This window comes from Nematostella vectensis, chromosome 3 (assembly GCF_932526225.1).
Source record: "Nematostella vectensis chromosome 3, jaNemVect1.1, whole genome shotgun sequence".
Taxonomy (NCBI): Eukaryota; Metazoa; Cnidaria; class Anthozoa; order Actiniaria; family Edwardsiidae; genus Nematostella; species Nematostella vectensis.
This window is the reverse complement of record NC_064036.1, coordinates 744254-767284: the sequence shown is the minus strand read 5'-3', so window position 1 is coordinate 767284 and position 23031 is coordinate 744254. Positions and strand designations below refer to the sequence as shown.

Sequence of the window (23031 nt, the reverse complement as noted above, 5' to 3'; positions counted from 1 at the left end):
CCAAAATACCCCCCTTCTAGAAACACTAAATTCACACATTTTCCACAAGAAACCCAAATCTGTTTTTTCTTTCTTTTTTCTTTTGAGACGCTCTTATGCCGTGCGCTTTTTCTTTGCAACACATCAAAGGTGAGGAGGCAGCTCTGTTGGGTCTACACCTTGAAAAACAGCACACACGAGAACAAGTGATACAAATAATAATTGTTTATTTGTAATAATAAGATTATATTCCATAAACACGCTTTCTTGCCATGGGTATCATATTCTTACAAAATAGTGTGAAATGAGGGCATGTCTCTACATCCAGATATCACTTCAAGAGCCAATAGACTCCTGTTTATATGATAGCCTTCATTCTACACACCCAACAAACCGTCACTAAATCTTGAAGACAATCATCAGCCCATGAAAGAGCAGTGTGTCAATAAAAATCTACATTCATTCATAGCATAGAACAAATTTAAATGTGAATTGTGTAGTTCCAGAAAATATCCATCTCCGGGGGGTTCAAACGGCCAGGAATTTCCAGAGGGCAGGGAATGTCCTTTTTCCTTAACAGTTACTGTATTTATTTTTTTCCATGGGGTTGGAAATTTCAAAGGGATGGGGGGGGGGGGGGGGGAGGTTATACCTCCGACCCCCTCCATGATTTACTGGAACTACACATTCCAAATAAATAGAAAACCAAGGAAAAGAAATAAATTACTGCATGGAATGGATGGCAAAATGTAGTGTACAAGACTGTACAGTGAAATGTATCTCTGAGTGTATTAAAATTTCTGACCTTTTTTATATTTAGAATTTAATAACATTCAGTTACAAAAAAAACAATAACAGACATCAGGGCCCATTATTGCATATGCTATAAATGTAGAGCTTAGATTTGTTGCATTTTATTGGATAGAACAGCCAGATTTATCAACTTCCTCAACATGTGGAGGGTCTAAGCCTTTGCATGCCTCTATGACTGAATTGACAACCTGAGGAACAAAAGCAATGACAAGTTAGTGAAGAGACTGACACTTTCTTGCTTTTTTAAAACATAATTTTCTTTCACATTAAATGACACACAAAGGTCTAGCTACTACTGTATGTCAAAACCAAAATACATTGACTTACACTCCTAAATATCTCATAATTAAAAGGACAATGTCATCAATTACATGTGCAGCTTATGCATTGGCTTAAATCTGTAAGCGCACTTTTTAAAAGGCAACATTTTGCATCCTCTTTCACCCTAGGTGTCATAATATGAATAACTACATAACAAAAAAATGTGCTGACAAATAAGACATATCGCATCAAAATCAGCAAGTGGTTAGTTTTCAATTATTTCCATTAAAGAGGACAATATAATTTTGCACTTTTTTAAATCCATAATTCAATTTTTTTTGCAAAATAAATAAATTCTAGAGTAGATGCTCATGTTCATGCTATGAATCTAGGATGTACAGATTTTTTGTTAATGTCAAAAATCAGTTTGTTAATGTCAAAAATCAGTTTTAGTGTCACACATGGTGAAGTTTGACTGTAGCCTCCTACATATGGAACAATGATTCTATCCTAAGTAAATAGTGGGTTTCTTGAAAAATACTTATAGCGTAATCTAGGTCCTTCTATTCTTCAGTGTCTTTTAACTGTTTGCATTCACTAGTGGCTGGCTTTTGTATATACTAATGGTGTTTGTGATATGAGATTTCACAAAATCTCACATCAGTACTGCTTGTATTGCAATACATATATTTCAGGTAAAGCTAGAATCAAAAAGCCCAAACTGTCGCGATCTCGTACCAGAACAATAAATACAATACTTGGAGTATTGTATTCAGGTACAGCTAATATATAGCTAATGCATACTGGATCATGTATCTTCTCAAAACTTATAACTGCATTTTAAAATACTTAATATTAGTATCTTTAAGTTGCAGCTAAAAGATTTTTTACCTCATCACAAACTGGAAATCCCCCCTGTTTTAGCTTTGAAAATACTTCTTTTCCATTGATGGTTACCTCAAAAGAACCTGTTGAAAATATACCAGGCATGTAAACCACATTCAAGAGGGGAGGGGGGCTAAGCAGATCCAGCACACCTGACAGGAAGGTCTGCTTGAGTGAAAAGTAGATGCGGGAGGAGGGGATGCCCAAGAGACAGTGGCCAAGTGATTGGGTGGGAAGTTATCCTATTAAATCTTACAAGATTCTAAGTGATCTGCACACTTGTACTCATAAATTCCATACAATAAAAATTTAGGCATTCGTCAGTCTATAAGATTGCACTGTTTTCATTGGCCTCCCCACACAGATTACTTCTGATCTTGCCATAACATAGAAATGTGTAGACTATTCAGAGGTACAACATGTTTCAATTACTGTACAAATTCCAAACTTGATTGACAGAAGTGAGAAGCAGTTTTAGTAGTTTGGAGTACTTAGTAAGAGCTCTTGTTTTTAGTAGTTTGGAGTACTCAGTGAGAGCTCTTGTTTTTAGTAGAGTACATAGTGAGAGCTCTTGTTTTTAGTAGTTTTAGTACTAAGTGAGAGCTATTGCTTTTAGTAGTTTGGATTACTTAGTGAGAGCTCTTGTTTTAATAGTTTGGAGTACTCAGTGAGAGCTCTTGAATACTCAAAATCAAAATTAGTTCTTACATAAAGAATTCAAAAGTGTCTTTGAGTTAGGGGGAGTCTAAATTATCCAAGTGTAAGCTGGTTCCAATAAAACTTACCTGATCTTCCCACTTTACCCTCCACCTGTGCTTCAGGGCACTCCGCAAGAATCTCATCCCGCAGACCCTGAAAGCGTGGATAGTACCCTCATCCACCACTAAAACAGAAACATTGACATTGAAAAGAAAGCTGCCTTACCAGTGGCAGATAAGGGGTGGGCATCAACACATAAAGCATATGGAAGGAGCTATATTGTGGATTTTGGCTCCCATATATTTCTTCTGAATTTCAACCAAAGAGGACACTTGAAATACCCCCTTACCCTGGGTCCGCCACAATAATAAATAATAATAATCAGTAATATATCTCTTGGATTGGAAGCCATCAATCAATTAGTTGGCCAATGAGATGCAATAGAATTCCCAGGTTTTAATGAAAGCTACGATGAAATTCATAGATCCAAATTCTGAACATAAGCTAGCAAATACTCAAAATCATAATAACTGTCAGAAGGATCACTGATCCTGAATTAAGAGGAAATTTTATTTTTCAAAAAATTGCTTTCATGAGCTTTAATTTTTTCCCACTTTTGGAAAACTAAGTAATTTAAGTAAGTAATTTAAATTCAATACAAATTTATGCTGGAAAACTGCCATCATCAATGAGAGGAAAGTAATTTAAATTCAATTGATATTTTATCCTTAGCTTCACAACGACATTTCCTTTGAAATGACTAAGCAAAAATGTTGAACATACCTAAGATATGACACTATGCGTTTAAAGTAATAAAACAAAACTATTTTTTCAACAACCTAATAGATACAGAGTAAATTACAAGATGAGCTGAATTCCTTTAAATTTATATTCAGAAAGTAAGTAATAAGAGTGCAAAGAGGCGGTTTGAGAAAGGCAATTAGACGCCAAACATGACGCCAGAAAGACATTACATCTCCCTAAGAGTGAAACATGGCCATAAAAGTAACATCCAATCGCAGAATACTTAAGCAGATCCCTTAAGCTTAATATATTTCATGCAATTTTTACATTCATATTAACTTTAAATTTCTTGTATCTTTCTGGCAACCTAGGCCAAGGATCCAAACAATAACATCAAAACATTAGAACTCGTTTTCATACAATTGATCTCTGTGTAAAATATAGCTATATGACAGTTAAAAAAAGTTGCAGGGTGTGTAGGGCACAATCAGATAAAGAAATTGAAAAATTCTCACCAATATTCGATCAGCACCTTCGCTTGGCTTCGCTTCGACATTTTTTTTGCGGAAGAAACGAAAGCTCGCCCCAGTCCCCAGTAATATGACGGACATTTTACCCGGCATTCTTAGTAAATATTCTAAGTAAATATTCTTAGTAAAAAATTCTTAGTAAATATCATTTACTGCTGCGTAAAGACGACATGGAAAAATAATAATACGATGAAAATTACTGATAGTAAATGTAAACAATGAAAAAAAAATGACCGAGACATGGCCGAGACACGAACCTCGTCCAGATTAGGTAAAATGAGAAAAAAAATAGACCATACTTTCAGACATACGCTGAAACGCCGTATGGCAGCATAAAGCTTTACGGCTAGGCTGGAGATTTCGGCCCCAGCACCGCTATCTAACGAACTGTACAACACAAAGGAACCTGAGGTACCCGCGCATTAATGGGGAGGCAATAACCAGGATCCCAGCCCTGTCTTAGTCGGTTACGCCACGCACAGCTCGCTGAGATGTTAACTGAAAAATATCGGGGTCTTTTTCAAGCTTTCCTCTCTTGGGAATAGGTGTGTTGCTATAGTAATGTAGTGATTTCGTCATCATGTGCAGCACACTACGACCTAGGTCTACAGTCACGCACGTGCATGAAATTGAAATTTTTGTGAACAGAAAACAAAAGCAAGCTAAATTGAAATGCACGCAAATCTAGGATGCTTTTTGGTCTGAGGTTTCATAAAATACTGTGAATACCTATTCTCCTCGAATTTCTTATGAGCGTTTCATATTCTAGAGTTCATATTTTTCTTGGCACAGGGGCACGGGTGGGGGTCTCCAACCTTAATATAGCTTCTAAAAATCATAAATCGTGCGATTTAAAGTGTAGAGTCTCATACACTCTACTGACGCACTTTGTTATAAAATCTGACGCACCCAAGGATTTTCATCAGCATTTTCAAAAGTAGTTTTACAGACAGCTTCGGTATGTTAAGTTGCTTTGTTTACAAAGATGATCACGGGAATGTTACCAGATCTGAAATTCAATTCTCATTTCATTTCAGAAATCAAAATATGGCGATTGAGAAATAAAATACATTCAAAATAAATTTAAATAAATTTGATAAAACGGAAATTCTAGACTTTATTACAAAGTGTTTCAGGTATGACAAAGTGCGTCAATTTCATTACAAAATGTATCCGGTATTACAAAGTGTGTTTGTTCATTCCCCATAAAATTTACTTGAAAATCCTATGGGTAATAATTAACCCAAAACTAAAATTTTAAAACTCCAGGCCACGGGCCTGCCATCCTCGCGGGGACCCAGCGGAAGAGGGAGTACGCGAGTCTGGGACTGTCTTATTTTTTAATCGAGGCTGGAAATTTTCTTAAAAGTGTTTTTAAATTTCAGTGTATAAACAGATGATACATATGCAGAAAACCTTGTCGTTTTGAGGGACTGGTCCGAGGAATCTTGGTTTCATTTCAGATACTTTCTCCATTGACCAAGGATGGTCACAGTGACTGTGACCAATTGTAATCTCTTCTGATTACAATTCATAAAGTTTACGAAGCACCTGCTTTACGGCAACCTTAAAAATGACAAGAATCATGCAGTTTTTCCAAATAAGGAATATATTAGTTTCCTTGTATGGAAGTGACCGTGTTTGTCAAAAACGACAATTTTTGGCTAAATTTTCTTGATATGCACCATGAATTGCATAATCGATATTTTAAGCTTTTTATATGATGGTGGTTAGTTTCACATAGAATGATTTTAGATAGATAGTTTATTAGGAAAAATTGCGTAGCAGCCCATAGGCTGAATTAGGCATTTACAAAACAATAGATACTATATTACAACTATAATAAATTGAACTATATACAATAATAAATATAAAATATAAAAATTTAAAAAACGTGATAAAGTTCATCCTATATAAAATCAATCATAATCTATAAAAACCATATATACTCTCCATTTAAGATTTGTTGGCCATCGAGAATGTAAAAGAATTCATGGCTCTGTTTGTTTTGAGGCGGGGCAAGGCAAAGGGCCGTTTTTTCCTAAGGTTATGGCTTGAAACGTTTGATGGAGGCAGCAAGCTTTTTAGTTTATGATTCGGATCGGAAACTATTTCGTCGAAGAGCTTGCTGCAAATTAGGCCTTGGTGCACTTCTAATGGTGTTATGCCCAACAAATCACAAGCACCATCGTAGCTCGTACGGGGCAAAATTATAGATAGCGCCCTTTTCTCGATACGTTCGGGCTCATTTTTTAGGTAATGCGGCAGGGAGTTATGAAAAACCGGTACCGCATAGTCGACGGCCGAACGAATGCAAGCTCTGTAAATAAAGATAAGTCTGAGGGAGGTAGCCGAGCCCTTTTTAGTTGGATTAAAAAGTATAGCTTTTTGCTCGACTACCTCGTTCACATGAGCGTTCCACTACAAGTAATCGCTTATTGTGAGCCTTAATAATTTCGTGCTTTTGACGACCTCAAGCTCCTTTCCCTCGATGGTAATGGCATCGAAAGGTCGAGGCGAGCGCGCAAACGAAATTCTTATCTCTTTGCATTTATCAGGATTAAGGACTACTCTATTGTCGTGGGACCACTCAATGATGTCGTTGGCCAACCCCTGAGCGCTGCTTAATTCCCCTTTCAATACCACTTCGGAGACCGTGGTGTCGTCTACGTACTTCCATAAGTGTGGGGAATTACATTCTGGATCATTGGTACCCTGTGGTACCCCGGAGGGGACTGGACCCCACTCGGAGTAGCAGCCCTTTAGGACCTCATTTTGCGTTTTATTAGAACGTTATCACACTAACAAAATACTTTTTCTACTATTTGAGCCTTGACATGGACCATTAGAAAAGTGATGGGGGGGGGGGGGGTGGGCAAAAAGCAAAATAAATAAATAAATAAATTCGTGCAAGGGAAAAAAAAGGAAAAAAAATCATGCAGGCCGACCATACACACACACAAAAAAATTCGTACATCAAGCTAAAAAAAATCGTGAATCAAGCTCAAGGCACCAAATGGTCCATTGGCCTGTGAATAATAATGTTTTATTGCATTTCCAGCCCCCTTATGAGCTGGAAATATAAAAAAATTCTGGTGAAGCATACCCCACACCCCTACCGAAACTATCAATCTTCATAAAAAGAAGCTTGTCTAGAGGGGTCTGGTATCAGCCAGGAAAAGGTTTGACATTCAAACCCTCAACAGAAAGAAATGCATCCATGTACATATGAATGATTAATCAGCAGATACCTGTATGTCACATCGGACATTATAGTCTACAACTTCTATTTGTATAATATCATATCACTGTAAATCAGACGTCTATATCTAAACAATCTCATTTTATTTTATGGTACGTAACAACTGAAAATCATATCAATATGTATCAATTGCAACTATAAATAATCAGATATAATGATAGTAAATAATATCAAATATATCAATATATATCAACTATAATTATGTTTTCACTATTACAAAATCCTGACCAAAATCAAAAATAAAATAGCATGAGATAATATAATTATATCTTTAAATATCATAATTTCTCGGAGGGAGCGCAGCGACCGGAGAGCAAGTCTAATCGTGGTATCGCATATGATTTTTCGTGTCCCCACCACAGGCTTCCCAGTCGGCTGATTTGTATTTTGATTTCACGCTGATCACCTGTCTTTTTAGCACATGCGCGAGTTTTATATAGTGGATGCGATTTTTCGTGTCCACACCACAGGTTTCCCAGTTGGCTGATTTGTATTTTGATTTTATGCTGATCTGTGTTTTTTAAAAGCATGCGCGAGTTTCATATAGTCCATTTTACGTGCTCACACCATAGGCTTCCCGGTCGGCTGATTTGTATTTTGATTTCATGCTGATCAGCGGTCTTTTTCGAGAATCCCTGTACTGAAACATGTTCGTCCCGTCCTCTTTTATATTTAAGGTTGTCAAAATAATTCGAAAATCCTATAGCGGTGCAAAAGTCTTGATCAAGAATAGCTAGAGCAAGCTGAATATTATAAGAAGAGCAAATATTTATTCAAGGTGAGAATTCCTCTTCTGTCGACCACTCATCGCTGTCACTAGAATCTTCAGGTTCTCTCTCTGCATTGCCATCACTCTCTGCTGTGTTTCTCTCTCCCTCTACTGTCCTGCTATCATATTTTGCGAAATGTTTTGTACATAATGGTACACTGGTGTGCCATATACTACAAATAAAAGTTGTATCTGAGTAAAATAACGTCTGATATGACAGTTGTTTCCAAGAAAGCCCGGTTTAATACTTTACATGAATCATGGGCTAGACAGGGTTTCTTCACAGCCCAGAGCCTTTCCTTGGTTTGGTCGCTAGCACTACTAGGGAGGCCCATTATTCCAAGGATTTCCAGGCTGATTGCAGCCCATGCTTTCTTATAGAGGCCAGAGTAAAAAAGCCTGGTAAAACTGTGGTTCCGTGACTTCATGTCCTAAGCAATCACCATTTGGATTTATCGAATGAACAAATAGAATGAACTCTAGATAATTAACTCTAGATTAATAATCGCTCACAAAAAAAATATTCGTGCATCACTGAGGCGTCCGAAAAAAAAAATTCGAGCAGACTAGAAAATACCCCCCCCCCCCCCCCCATCACCTTTTTAATGGTCCGTCGAATGCGTGACGTATTTCCTACTACACTCATCACTGCACATGCTCAGAACGGTCACGCTCTCGCTCACACGGGCCCGTTCACACTACAATTAGCTACATTAGCGAGGGAGTAACAGTCATTCAAAAGCAACCATTCTTCGGAGAAGTAAAATCAAGAATTTTGCCGCGATCACTGTCATGGAATATGACTTTACTACAGGGTAAGTTGAAGTTTATTCAAATCCAAAACAATTCACGCTGTTTGAAAGATTTTCTGTCACGTTGTCTTTGCTGATGATCATTCATTCAAACTGGTGATTTTGGTTGAACCAAAACCGGCGAATTAACTTGCTACTTTGACTTTTTAGTTTTAGATTCTGATGCCCTCAAAGTAGTCAGTATCATCTCAGTCGTGGCTCTGCTCGTTGCTTCTCTAATATATTGCTTCTTTGGAGTTAAAAAACGACGCAAACAAAGGAAGGAGTTCCGGAGGAGACCTCTTACTAAGCCACAGCGAGAGCCTCAGTCTAGATCTCAGTATCCTACGGTAAATGGCAATGAATTTGTGTTTTCATTAGACCATCGCTTAGTTCATAGTTTAGTTACTAAAGCCGACGTTGAAACTGGATACCCTCGAATTTACCACTCGCTCGGAAAATGCTCGCTACAATCAAAACTGTGTACTCCGTTTTATTCGATTGTAAAATAGCCGAATGGCGATGAAAGCATGACTTAAGTATTACTGCATCCATTATACGGGGTCGTGGTTTAACCATAAGACGCTTGATTAATTCAAAGTATCGAGGGACATTAGTTAGTGTCTAAAGTAAAATGATCTATTACAACAAGCATTTTCGATTTGCCGCGAAGATTTAGAGCGAACTTGTGTTCTTCTCTGCGTGCGTTACGCACAAACGCGCGCCTGCATTTGTCACTTTTGTCGTTTGATTTACAATTTTTTCCACACCCTAAATAAAAATGAGTAGAGCTAAACGAATATCTTTTTTTAAATTTTCATCCATTTCTTTGTAGAACGATATTGCATTTTATTTATTATTGATACTGCTTGCCATGTCCCAACAAGTGCGTGCGTATCCCTAAAAGGTGCCAACGTACGATAACCTTCTATGCGTGCTAGTATTCTTGTTTTTATATTAGCAGGTGTAATCACTATGTGTAGTGATGCTTTCAGCTCTAAGCTTACATAATCTCCTTCTATTCTAAAGCAAATCTTTACCCGTTGTATTCTTGCCTGAATAGACAAACTCGAGAAGCGTGCCATACTCCTCATGGCATCATCATTTACAACACTTCACCTGTATACATGCTCAGGATCTCTCTACAAATGACTCTTATAATTGTTTAGACCCCTATTATTTTTTTTACCTAGTAGAGTATTGGTTTTGCTTCGCCCTACCTCAAAAATAAGTGCGCGGTTAAGTAAAGAATTATTTATTTATTTTGAAGCCACCTAATTTGCATCGCCCTCAACGAGTGCCACACATCTTAAGTACCTCTGAAACACAATCGATTAAGGTCTATATTCCGAAGAGTGAATAGCGACAATTCTAAAGTCATGGTAAATATGGGTTTTGAGTTATCCTGTAATAATAATAGTGTCATGTATGATCAGACGGAATTTGTGCTGCAATCTTTCAAGGAATCAAATCTTCATCAGAGCTCATTCGAATGTGTCAGCTGTCTCTTGTAATGGGAATTGAATTTGATAGCGTTTGTTTTGATGAAAGCGCTCAACCTTCATGCAAGAGTAAAAACAAAGCAAATACAATTCAAGATTAATCGTGTGTTTTCACACGTGAAATAAATCTAAAATCACTTTATAATATAACATATATATTTTAGTGAGCTCAACAATTTTGTTTTTTTTCGGTTAGATGTGTGCATTTTTTTTCTGAGAAACGCGAAACTGATTTCATTTGAATTCCTAAGAGAATTCTTTATTGAATGATACCAAACGAAACCATAGAAAAACCTGAGGTCAGGAAAGCACACATTATTTTGTGCTTACAGGTCTACCGTTGGCACAGATGGAAGAGAAAAAACATTAGCTTATATTGACAAATTGTTTTTATTTGTTGAGTCGAACCATTGGGGCAAAACGTCGCATGGCACGGATGGCTATTCATACATTCAGCCTTTGTCAGCTATTAGACCATTTGATGGAAAGGTTGTCAAATATAAAATGTTTGTTAGTTAATATCTATCGGGGTTCAGGTGCTTTCTTATGGTTTGTAAAACAAGTCAGATAAGCGATTTATTTATCGTTAATTTATAGGATTGTTTGAGCTCTGAACAAAGGTTTGTTTGACCTTAAGGTTGTCAACAAAGCGTAGATGCTTCATTTCTTTGTCTCAATCTTTCTAGCCTTTTCTCTAAAACCAAGGCTTACTCAGCTATTCAAGCTAAGCAATGCTGTCTATTATTTGCACAATTACAGAATTCAAAGAAATCAATCTCTAAGATCGTTTATGTGTGAAAGGTCTATTCCTTTTAATATATTTTTGCGGATTCTCCTTTTTCTGGCTGTAAATTAACATCCGCTCGCACTACAAGGGGTGTATCCATGGGTCTGGTTCTAGGGTAACAGCTCAGTGATCTTGTCGGTCTTGTCCCGCGACCGCCATCTTGTGCTGTTGGAAAGCGCGAAATAGTACGCCAAAATACTGAGTGATACATCTTTCTCTTTCACTAAAGGAATTGTTAAAAATTAGGGGATTGTATATAAGAGAAACGGCTTATGGATATTGGGGAGCTATACACATGTTCCTCCAAATAGTTTTCTTTACATTGACTTTTTTCTTTCTTTTTAACAGTCGATGCGCCGTAGATTCGCACCTCCCACGCCACCACCAGCCGCCCCAATCAAGGTCCAACCCCCACCGACACTAGGCGTAACCTGGGGTGCGAAAAGCATTGTGGGACAGATCCTTGCTTCATGCGTCGAGCAAACCGATAGAAATAAGTACAGCTCATTTTTCTATAATGGGAATCCTAACTTCTCGACGTGGGAAGAAACGAAGTTATGTGCTGACAATGACAAGGAGAAAGAAACTGATGTTAAAACCTGCGACAAGTTTACTCAAACTGTCTGTGAAGCATGGAGAGCCGATATAGTGTTTGAGGATGTTGATCTGTCCTCGTATACTGACCAGTATTTGCAGACCAAGACATCAGAAAAGGCAGTCAACACCGATACTAGTATCACTCAAGATGTAGGGTCAGTGGTGCAGGCTAGAAAACCCAAGCGAGCTCACAAATCAAAGCCGGTTTTCCGTGGCGTGCCGCCTAGCAGGAGTGATCGTAGACACAAGCTTTGGGCGCACAAGTGTGTTGTGCCGGACTGCCGAGACTTATTGGAGCAGAGAGTTCCTCACTATAAGGGCTTCGACTCCGAAGGCAGCACGAGCTCCGACGAGGTAAACAAAGCCTACAATTTAGGCTAGTGTTACACTTTCCCTCTCCCCTCCTCAATGTTGAAGCATTCATGATCATCTGACTGCGACTTGCATTTAAAGTTGAAAAGCGCTTTTAACCAAATATTACATGGGAAGGGAAGGGGGATGTGTTACTATAAGAAGTATCCCACCTTCTGTTGCTGCGGATTGTAGCCTGTGTCGTAGTAGCCAGAAATAGTCTAACTGTACGCGCGCACCTCCCCTTAAAAGGAATCTTAAACCTATGACTGCGCACCCACCCCCCCCCCCCCCCCCCCACGTCAGCCAATCCTGTGTACGCGCCTGAACATTTGATATTTTCGGATGCCTATGCAGGTTATGTGAAATGTTACTCTCTCAAGTTTTGAAAAGCTATCCCTACCCCAAATCAAGTCCCTTTTGCTACTTTGTTTTGTGGATAATTTTTTTAAACAGTTTTCCATTTTAATGGTCGTTTACAAAAGAATCTATCATCATCATCATCATCATCATCGTCATCGTCATCGTCATCGTCGTCATCGTCATCGTCATAGTCATCGTCATCGTCATCATCATCATCATCATCAACATCATCATCATCATCATCATCATCATAGTCATCAACTAGTTACATAAGTGCGCGTGTTTAATAAGTATGAACTTTGAGCCCAGTAGCCCTGACTCGTTAGTCGGTAACGGTAACAGAAATGTTAGACTTTTTTTTAAAGATGTTTTATTTAAGAAATTTGAAAAAAAGGCAAGCTTTAGAGATTAAAAACTGATTGAGTAGTCGTCGGATTTTTTTGGGCTCATACGGGCTCTCCTTTTTTTTCTTTCCCACAATCATGTGATGTAACACATTGGGACTTGGAGAGCCATGGCCGTTAGGCCTCAAACTTGCTGCGACGCCCTAATCTCGTCGAATAACATGGTTATAAAAACATGATCTGTTTTATTTTAGCAGCATTTTCATGATGATAAAAGGAGGGACGAAACTCGAACGGATGAGTACTTCTACGAAGTCATAGACGAAAATGGCAAAGGCAATTTCACGGATACAAAATCCCCTTATGGCGGGAAGGGGAATGCACAGACTGAACGCAGTCGCTCGAAAGGGAGAAGACGGTGCTTATTTAGCGATTCAGACTTGTTATCTAACAGAACTCTGACCACGCCTCTAAGGGATGGAACGAAAGTGTCCAAAGCAGAAGGGATTTTACATGAAGATGGCCTTGAGGATCAACTGTCGCTACTTCTATCACGCACCTCGTTTATCCCTATCAAGAGCTGGTACAGTCTCTGCTCTTTAAATGACGACGATGACGAGTTTTGTAGCATATGCGAGAAGGGAAAGGACCATGAGCATCCTTTAAATGAATTCGACTTAAGGAGGCTTCGCATGAATCACCTCCGTAAGGTCTCGGAATCGAACAATAACGATACGGGGTACACTAGTACAGATAATGCAAGTGATCACGACAGGCGATCTCCTGGATATGACGGAGACTACGAAAGCGAGAGCGACGAAAAGCACTGCGCTCGTCTGCTACTCGTCACCAATAAGGGCGGAACCCACCATATTGAAAAGGTAAGACCGTCTAAAAAGGTAAGAGACATCTCAGCTTTCTATTGGCGTACTCTTCCTGGTCGCAGCATTGGGAATCAGTTTCCCATTGCACCGCTTCCGCATCGTGCTTGAACCGAATAAGATAGATAGATATATAATGTAAATAGTATATAGAAAATAATGGATTCAACTTCAAACATTGCTCGACACTTCTTTTGTCGCTTATATACCATGAGCTCTCTGACCTCGGGCAACTGGGAAACCACTCCCCACGTCATCGACAAAAAATAAATTATTGTATTAGCACCCTCTCCCCCACGAAAAACAGACCGAACCCCCTTTTATAATGAGCATGCACTCTACTACTGATCCACAATATTGCCAATTTTCGGAAGTCAACGCAAAATTTAACACGACCATTATTCTGGTCCTTCCTTTGATGGCTTGTACACTCCTAAAATGCGGTTTACCGGTGTGCAAGTAGTCCCCTTTGCAGCCACTCGTGTCCCAATCACACAACGTTTCCCGCCTCCAAGAGACTAGTGTGCAATCTATGTACTGTTTTATAATGTACGTATAAAGACCTACGTATATTTGACCAGTATTTGACATAAAACTGGTCAATAATAATTTTATTTCTCTTCCTGGGCGCAGCAGCATTCATTAGTTTCAAAACGCACGCTCGACCAGGTCCTTCGCACGGGAAAGTGCGTAAACTTCCCGTGACAATAATGAAATCTTATAACAGTCCCTTGTAATGAATACTTACACGAAGTTGTGATTATTTATTTCAAAAGTGTCTCCTGGTGAATAGGGTCGACGTATGCTTCCTCTGGAAATAAGCTTGACTCGGTTGCTTGACTCGGTTGCTTGACTCGGTTGCTTGACTCGGTTGCTTGACTCGGTTGCTTGACTCGGTTGCTTGACTCGGTTGCTTGACTCGGTTGCTTGACTCGGTTGCTTGACTCGGTTGCTTGACTCGGTTGCTTGACTCGGTTGCTTGACTCGGTTGCTTGACTCGGTTGCTTGACTCGGTTGCTTGACTCGGTTGCTTGACTCGGTTGCTTGACTCGGTTGCTTGACTCGGTTGCTTGACTCGGTTGCTTGACTCGGTTGCTTGACTCGGTTGCTTGACTCGGTTGCTTGACTCGGTTGCTTGACTCGGTTGCTTGACTCGGTTGCTTGACTCGGTTGCTTGACTCGGTTGCTTGACTCGGTTGCTTGACTCGGTTGCTTGACTCGGTTGCTTGACTCGGTTGCTTGACTCGGTTGCTTGACTCGGTTGCTTGACTCGGTTGCTTGACTCGGTTGCTTGACTCGGTTGCTTGACTCGGTTGCTTGACTCGGTTGCTTGACTCGGTTGCTTGACTCGGTTGCTTGACTCGGTTGCTTGACTCGGTTGCTTGACTCGGTTGCTTGACTCGGTTGCTTGACTCGGTTGCTTGACTCGGTTGCTTGACTCGGTTGCTTGACTCGGTTGCTTGACTCGGTTGCTTGACTCGGTTGCTTGACTCGGTTGCTTGACTCGGTTGCTTGACTCGGTTCAAGTTTGGTTCGACGTATGCCTTAAGCCTCCTAAAATACATTTTTTTATTGTAGTGTAGATCATCAAGGCAGTGGCACAGCCCTGGCCGGGAGGTCTCGCCCAGATCAGAACTTTGCTGTTGTCCAGCGGTTCTGGGTCAGGCGTGGTCGTGAGAAGGTAAGTTTTGCATCGCTCCGCCTCTCAGTGATTAAGCCGGCTTTTCACTAGAAAAGCAAAGGCAGCACAAGAAGAATTTGGACAGAAGTTAACCTATTGACTCCTGGCTTTTTTGGAGCTGAATTTACAAAAAACAGACTGAAAACAGATACCTCCCCCCCTATTCTTAGTTTTATACAGCCCGTCAAAGTCAAACACAGCTGCACCTAGTCAGCGGTATCCAAGCTTTCCAACTGTGCTTTGCGGTCTCCACTTTTAATCCCTCGTCGATGTGCTGAAGCCAGCACAAGTTGATGGTTGCTTGTATTTTTCATCAAAAATACAGCTATGAGCATATTAGGGGAGTGTCTTAGGACATCATGAAGTCTTTTGGGGCATAATTGAGTGCTTTGCTTATGGATATTTGCAAGCAAAGGTGGATTCATGATGATTTTTTCTTGTTTGGCTTTGCCCGGATGAGAAAATAATTTTCTAATGAATCACCACAGCTCTCCTAAATGCTGTCTTTTCTGAAACCAAATTGATTCCAAAATTGTTTACACTGCTATTCTGGGTCTGTATGGCCTGGAATTGATTCGTTTGGCTTCGGGGTGAAAAGACTTATAAAAAACCATCTGACTTTGGGGAGAGGAGTGTTGACTGGCCCTCCCCTCGTGAATTTTCCCCTGTATCTCCCAGAATGCTTTGCAATACGTAAACATATTTTCGTGGTTGTACAATCCTTCAAGGAATGGGCATTGTGTTTTGAGGCCAAGGAAATGTACCTGGAGGATCAGAATAAAGGTATCTATTTGTGTCTTGAGCTGTGTTTGCTGATCTCTCTCCCTTGTGTGGTATTTTGAGCGTTTTATTGAGAGGGGTGATTCTGCTTTTCTCTCCTTGTTCGATTTGAGATTTGTCAAAGAACCTGTGCTATTATTTGGCTTAAGAGTAGATGCCAACACCTTGGTTGGATGCATATCTGCAAGACCATTTATCCCTTAGACTGATGCCTGAGTATCTTTATCTTGTTGTGTTTATTTTGAATTTATGAATTTTTTGGGTTGTGGGTACTTCCCAAAGCCGGTACAGGCCGGTTGAGGGGTCAATGTGTTTACCAACACACCCTAAAAATCATGCTTGCCTCACTGCCTGAGAACAATGCATTTTTCGCAAGCTTAGGTGCATACAACAGTGTAGGCAAATTCTGCTTGATATACAAACAAGCCTCCTTTAAGTTATGGCTGATATTCTAACAGATAATTCTTATGTTAAAACCATTAGGGAAACCACAGGGAGCCCAAATTCTATAAAAATATTTGCCTTTATAAATTCAAAGCAGCAGTGTCAACCCACTTTTGGTACTTTTCCTGTATATTCACCGTCAAAGTAATCTTATCACAAAACCTTGCCTGAATCTGATGTTTTCTTGGGCATTTTTTTCTAAAAAAGCTATGCATATCATCCCTATCAATGAGTCCAGTCATGTTCAAGTAAAAAAAATTCTATTTTCTAGGTTAAAGATATTCACTTGCTAGAAATGGCATATATGTGATCCAATCCACTGGTGTATGTCACAGCACAAGTCTAAAAAGGTCTAGTTATTTTGATTAAAATCTAGGGGTGGTTGATTAACCCATTGACTCCTGGCTTTTTTGGAGCTGAATTTACAAAAAACAGACTGAAAACAGATACCTCCCCCCCTATTCTGAGTTTTATACAGCCCGTCAAAGTCAAACACAGCTGCACCTAGTCAGCGGTATCCAAGCTTTCCAACAGTGCTTTGCGGTCCCCACTTTTAATCCCTCATCGATGTGCTGAAGCCAGCACAAGTTGATGGTTGCTTGTATTTTTCATAAAAAATACAGCTATGAGCATATTAGGGGAGTGTCTCAGGACATCATGAAGTCTTTTGGGGCATAATTGAGTGCTTTGCTTATGGATATTTGCAAGCAAAGGTGGATTCATGATGATTTTTTCTTGTTTGGCTTTGCCCGGATGAGAAAATAATTTTCTAATGAATCACCACAGCTCTCCTAAATGCTGTCTTTTCTGAAACCAAATTGATTCCAAAATTGTTTACACTGCTATTCTGGGTCTGTATGGCCTGGAATTGATTCGTTTGGCTTCGGGGTGAAAAGACTTATAAAAAACCATCTGACTTTGGGGAGAGGAGTGTTGACTGGCCCTCCCCTCGTGAATTTTCCCCTGTATCTCCCAGAATGCTTTGCAATACGTAAACATATTTTCGTGGTTGTACAATCCTTCAAGGAATGGGCATTGTGTTTTGAGGCCAAGGAAATGTACCTGGAGGATCAGAATAAAGGTATCTATTTGTGTCTTGAGCTGTGTTTGCTGATCTCTCTCCCTTGTGTGGTATTTGGAGCGTTTTATTGAGAGGGGTGATTCTGCTTTTCTCTCCTTGTTCGATTTGAGATTTGTCAAAGAACCTGTGCTATTATTTGGCTTAAGAGTAGATGCCAACACCTTGGTTGGATGCATATCTGCAAGACCATTTATCCCTTAGACTGATGCCTGAGTATCTTCATCTTGTTGTGTTTATTTTGAATTTATGAATTTTTTGGGTTGTGGGTACTTCCCAAAGCCGGTACAGGCCGGTTCAGGGGTCAATGTGTTAAAGCTTGCGTGTGAAAAACAGCGCGACGAAGACAAAAGTGGAAAAAGATCATAAACGTTTTGTTCTTTCCTTCTCTGCTTACGCTGAAATCGGTTCCTTTCCTTCTCCGCTTACGCTGATTTCCACACGCGAGTTAAACATCTGATCTGAACGTCCCGCTTCCCTCTGTGCGTCCTTTTCCCTCGCTAGTGAAAATAGGCCTTAAGCTTTGCACAAGTATGCTGCAAACTCTGGCCAAAAATTTAAGAAATCTAACTCAAGGCTCCAAAGGCGGCTAAGCTACGAAGGACACCCAATTGGCCAACCTGAAAAGTCCTTATACTGTGTACTCGATAAAACAATTAAATTCCGCTTGTTTAGTGATATTCACCAATTATAGTTAAAAGATTGTCCAAATGTCAAGTATAGGAGGGTGTTTTCGTAAAAACAAACTTATGTTTTGTGTCCCTTTTTTATTTGTAGGCGATTCCCCCAGCCACATTCTTCTGGTATCCACACGAACGTATCCCTAGACCATGCGGTATAGAGTAATATGGTATCGGAAATTACTATGTTTGATAAACTATGAAACTATACAAGATCCACACTAATTTCGCAAAGAAGTGATTGCAATTCATACGCGCGTTTTCTTACGCGTGGAACCCCTTTTGCATCTTGTTTTTCGTTTCTCAAACGAGCTTTTTACAGTTCGCAACAAATGCCTGAGTCGCAGCAAAATCATATCGTGCAGACATGGCGCGTGCGACTTGCAACTATTTTGCGAGACAAGCTGCAACCGAGAAGTGAACGTATTACAATTGACAAAGCCTTGATTGGTTTGCATGAAATGCCTATCCACTATGCAAATCGCAAAACTAACTTCCACCCGAAGTCAGACCGCACCCACTCGCTGACGTTGCCTCGTGTTTTCTCGCATACCTGGGTACTAGCAATCTAATTCATTAAAAGTATGATGTAAAATCTGCGTTTTTATCGAAAAAAACAGTATATAATATGTGAAACATAGGTATAGTATATAAAATAACTAAACGATGATAAGAAATATATTTAATAGAAAAGTATATTTAAATATAAAATTTATCCAGCTTCTGTTTTGTTGATCATTTAGTTGGAACTCTTCGAATTAGGATAGAACCGCAGGTGGGTAGACAGGATTTCTTGGGGGTGGGGGGTAGGGGCATGATGAATCATCTCCATTTGGATATCTTCGAATTAGCAGTGGCGGATTTAGTTTTTTGCTAAAGTGGGGTTTGGCTCAGTGACCAAGGGGGTAGGGGGTATTTTTGTTTTATTACATATTGCTTTCTGGCAGCCCAAAGGGGTGGTTTAAACCCTCCCCTAGATCCGCTCCTGATTAGGAGCACTAAAGGGGCGGAACCAGGTCTTCTTTTGGGGGAGGAGGGTTGACGAACACTTATGTCTCTTAGTTTAACAGACATCTTTCTTGTACAAGCCCAATAAAAAAACACTGAGCACGGCATAACCACCACACCTCAGCCATTTCCATCACCCTGTATTCACTACACAGCTGGTCGTAAAGTATGTTGTGTTAGCGAGGGTTGGGGGGTGGCTTAAGACAAAATTTTTGGAATGAAGTCGCATCGTTGTGATAATCTGGGAGCATGCTATCCTGCTATCCCAAGGCAACTGTTCTTTTTCCCGACCTCTTGCATACTAGCACTTTATACCCCCCCTCCCCCTTGTTTACCGCCTATGCTACCAAAACACATCTATTCCTCAGTTGTTCAATCCAAAATAGCTTTTCTACTAAAGGTGTGCTTCAGTATCGCTGTTGTTTTAGTACCGGGACAACAAAAAAGAGTACTGCCACGACTAGGCCAATAGTGCCCAGCACCAGTGCCAATAATGCAGTGTTGCGGGCCTTGTTAGATGACTCGATGGCTCTCTCGTAATCGCCATTATTCCACGCAGGGTTAACCTGTGACATGCATTATTAAAATATCAAAATATCTGGGCTACCCAGGGACAGTGAAAACAAGAAGCATACAGAACTTTACACTCAGATTCATACCCACTTATTCCTGAGAGTAATACAATACAGATTTTCATTTCTCGACAATAACCATCGGGTAAAATAAACAACCGAATCTCAGCAAAAAAGAAAAACGAACCGCAATTTAATATGACATTCGTGGGAAACTGTCGTTCGACAAACAGGGCACATCATATATTACCTTATGCGCGAAAACGACTGCGATTAAACCAACAGGCCAACAGCAACATAAACACGTAAACCAGGCAAGACATTCGTGCGTGGGGGGAGGAGTGCGAACAAGTGGCATTTGCTCCAGGTAATCTCCCACAGATATTGACTCCTAAAGAAAGAGAAAATCAAGGAGAGAATCCTAAGTTAGCTCCTATCCCACTCCCCCGGAATTTTAGCCCTCGGTGGACTTTATCCTCCCTTTCGGTTCGGAGTGTAGCCTTTTTCAAATCTTTTGGTGACTGGGAAGATAACCTAGCGTATATATATTCAATAATGTGCTGGCAAACAAATCACAATCAGGTGTTATACAATTATGTGCCTCAGGCGATGACTTTGACACTCATGGACACCATGATATGACATACAAATAATCAAAATACATGTCATGCCACAAGAATGGCGTCTAAAGCTTTATTTTTTCCCTTACGTAATTACACCGCGGCCTCTCTTACCTCGTAAAATGTGTCCGTCTGCATGGTATACAATAATTGTCTAAATTTTTGTGCTTATGTGTAATGGTGTTCCAATTTGTTTAAAATGCCTAACACGTCTCAGACGCATGATTGTCACAGCCAGGGTTAGGCCAGAACCAAATCCGAAATAAGGACATTGATTAGCTGATATTGTTTTTCTAAGGCAGGAAATTTCAATGCATAGAGAAATAAATAAAGCTGTTTTGAAGCGGTTGTCCCGAGACACGACGAGACGAGACAAAAAGGAACGGGAAATTTAAATGCAAATCCGGAGGATTTGAAGGCAGGAAAATCATGTAAAGAACAGGAAAGGCCTGGTCCAGCGTCATGCTTGCCCGCGCGAATATATTTTTAATAATACAATTTTGAATAACAAAAAGGATACGGGGGTTCGTTAATTCATGTTCTTTTATTGATGAAAGAATGCATTTAGTGCGTGGAGTATACGATCATGGACCGACTAGAAAAATGTGGGGTCAGACCCGTCCCCTTGTCACATGATAGTTGTTATACTGCTAGCAGGGCCGTAGCAGGGGGCTCCCCAATATTTTGAAAAAACTATAAAAATTATAAGGAAATGACCAGTAGAGGCGTGGCTTTGCCCCCCCCCCCTACAATATTTTTCACAATATGTTTCTTTACTGTGCCCCCCCCCCCAATATTTCGAGGCCTGCTACGGCCATGGCTATTATTTAATAGAGCTATCACCATACTTGATCATGTCATCAGAGCAATCACCATACTACATAAATGTTGATTAATACGTTTATCTATAGGAGAGATTGACCTACAATAAACCATGAGCCATCCATTAAATAGATATGCACCTCCATTTGCGTGGATCATGACACGACCGTCTTATCTCTGAGGTTTCTCTTAAGATGTACATAGGATAAAACTAACGAAATTCAAAGTATGCACAATGGCTACTTTTGCAGACAAAACTCCACCCTCTACTTAAAATAATATGAACATGTTCAGGGTTGTTGACTGAATCGTATGAACATGTTCAGGATTGTTGACTGAATCGTGCTATGCATACCTTATCCCACAAGCGAGTGCTTTTGTAACATTTGCTCTACTATAGCTTGAAATTGAGCACGAAAGCAGATAGGCGTATACAGTAGGAAGCATATAGGCGTATACAGTAGGAAGCTATGGCCCTGATGATGTTGTTCAGTAAAATGACTTCATTCCAATTATCATTTACAAGTGGAAATAAAATAAAATTTGCCATCTTTCACTTCTAAAAGCTTAATGAAGGGAGAATGATCAGCTAATAAAAAACTCATGCACAGATCCAATCTAAAACTTTATAATACAGGCCCGTACCCAGGAGGGGTGCAGCTAATAAAAAACTCATGCACAGATCCAATCTAAAACTTTATAACACAGGCCCGTACCCAGGAGGGGTGCAGCTAATAAAAAACTCATGCGCAGATCCAATCTAAAACTTTATACTTCAGGCCCGTACCCAGGAGGGGTGCAGCTAATAAAAAACTCATGCACAGATCCAATCTAAAACTTTATACTTCAGTCCCGTACCCAGGAGGGGTGCAGCTAATAAAAAACTCATGCACATATCCAATCTAAAACTTTATAACACAGGCCCGTATCCAGGAGGGGTGCAGCTAATAAAAAACTCATGCACAGATCCAATCTAAAACTTTATAACACAGGCCAGTACCCAGGAGGGGTGCAGCTAATAAAAAACTCATGCACAGATCCAATCTAAAACTTTATAACACAGGCCCGTACCCAGGAGGGGTGCAGCTAATAAAAAACTCATGCACAGATCCAATCTAAAACTTTATAACACAGGCCCGTACCCAGGAGGGGTGCAGCTAATAAAAAACTCATGCGCAGATCCAATCTAAAACTTTATACTTCAGGCCCGTACCCAGGAGGGGTGCAGCTAATAAAAAACTCATGCGCAGATCCAATCTAAAACTTTATACTTCAGGCCCGTACCCAGGAGGGGTGCAGCTAATAAAAAAACTCATGCACAGATCCAATCTAAAACTTTATACTTCAGGCCCGTACCCAGGAGGGGTGCAGCTAATAAAAAACTCATGCACATATCCAATCTAAAACTTTATAACACAGGCCCGTATCCAGGAGGGGTGCAGCTAATAAAAAACTCATGCACAGATCCAATCTAAAACTTTATAACACAGGCCAGTACCCAGGAGGGGTGCAGCTAATAAAAAACTCATGCACAGATCCAATCTAAAACTTTATAACACAGGCCCGTACCCAGGAGGGGTGCAGCTAATAAAAAACTCATGCACAGATCCAATCTAAAACTTTATAACACAGGCCCGTACCCAGGAGGGGTGCAGCTAATAAAAAACTCATGCGCAGATCCAATCTAAAACTTTATACTTCAGGCCCGTACCCAGGAGGGGTGCAGCTAATAAAAAACTCATGCGCAGATCCAATCTGTGCAACGAGTGATGGAAGCCAGAAGACGAG

General features: G+C 40.0%; 1 protein-coding gene and 1 long non-coding RNA gene across 5 annotated transcripts; one reads left to right on the top strand and one right to left on the bottom strand.

Moving 5' to 3' along the window:
- Window positions 1-189: 189 nt before the first annotated feature.
- Window positions 190-4037, bottom strand: LOC5517025. The gene is made up of 4 exons (XR_004297331.2): window positions 3897-4037; window positions 2724-2821; window positions 1945-2021; window positions 190-980 (listed from the first exon to the last, which is right to left on the bottom strand). It is a non-coding gene; the product is annotated as an uncharacterized LOC5517025 (long non-coding RNA).
- Window positions 4038-7805: 3768 nt separating this feature from the next.
- LOC116621110 lies at window positions 7806-18943 on the top strand. 4 transcript variants are annotated; one of them, XM_048724969.1, is made up of 6 exons: window positions 8606-8757; window positions 8905-9083; window positions 11371-11973; window positions 12935-13558; window positions 15137-15239; window positions 18319-18943. In XM_048724969.1, exons 1-5 carry the CDS (start codon window positions 8742-8744, stop codon window positions 15233-15235), a joined length of 1521 nt encoding a protein of 506 aa, XP_048580926.1. In that variant the 5' UTR covers window positions 8606-8741; the 3' UTR covers window positions 15236-15239; window positions 18319-18943. The 4 variants fall into 4 exon arrangements, with proteins under 4 accessions (XP_048580928.1, XP_048580926.1, XP_032242905.1 ...); XM_032387014.2 differs by having other exon boundaries at window positions 12932-13558; XM_048724971.1 differs by lacking the exons at window positions 8606-8757; window positions 8905-9083 and adding an exon at window positions 7806-7951 and having other exon boundaries at window positions 12932-13558.
- Window positions 18944-23031: the final 4088 nt, after the last annotated feature.

Excerpts from the sequence above, each read along its gene's own strand:
- LOC116621110 (XM_032387014.2), top strand. Across the intron at positions 9,084-11,370 it reads CTAGATCTCAGTATCCTACG|TCGATGCGCCGTAGATTCGC; the intron begins GTAAATGGCAAT and ends TCTTTTTAACAG. Across the intron at positions 11,974-12,931 it reads GCAGCACGAGCTCCGACGAG|CAGCATTTTCATGATGATAA; the intron begins GTAAACAAAGCC and ends GTTTTATTTTAG.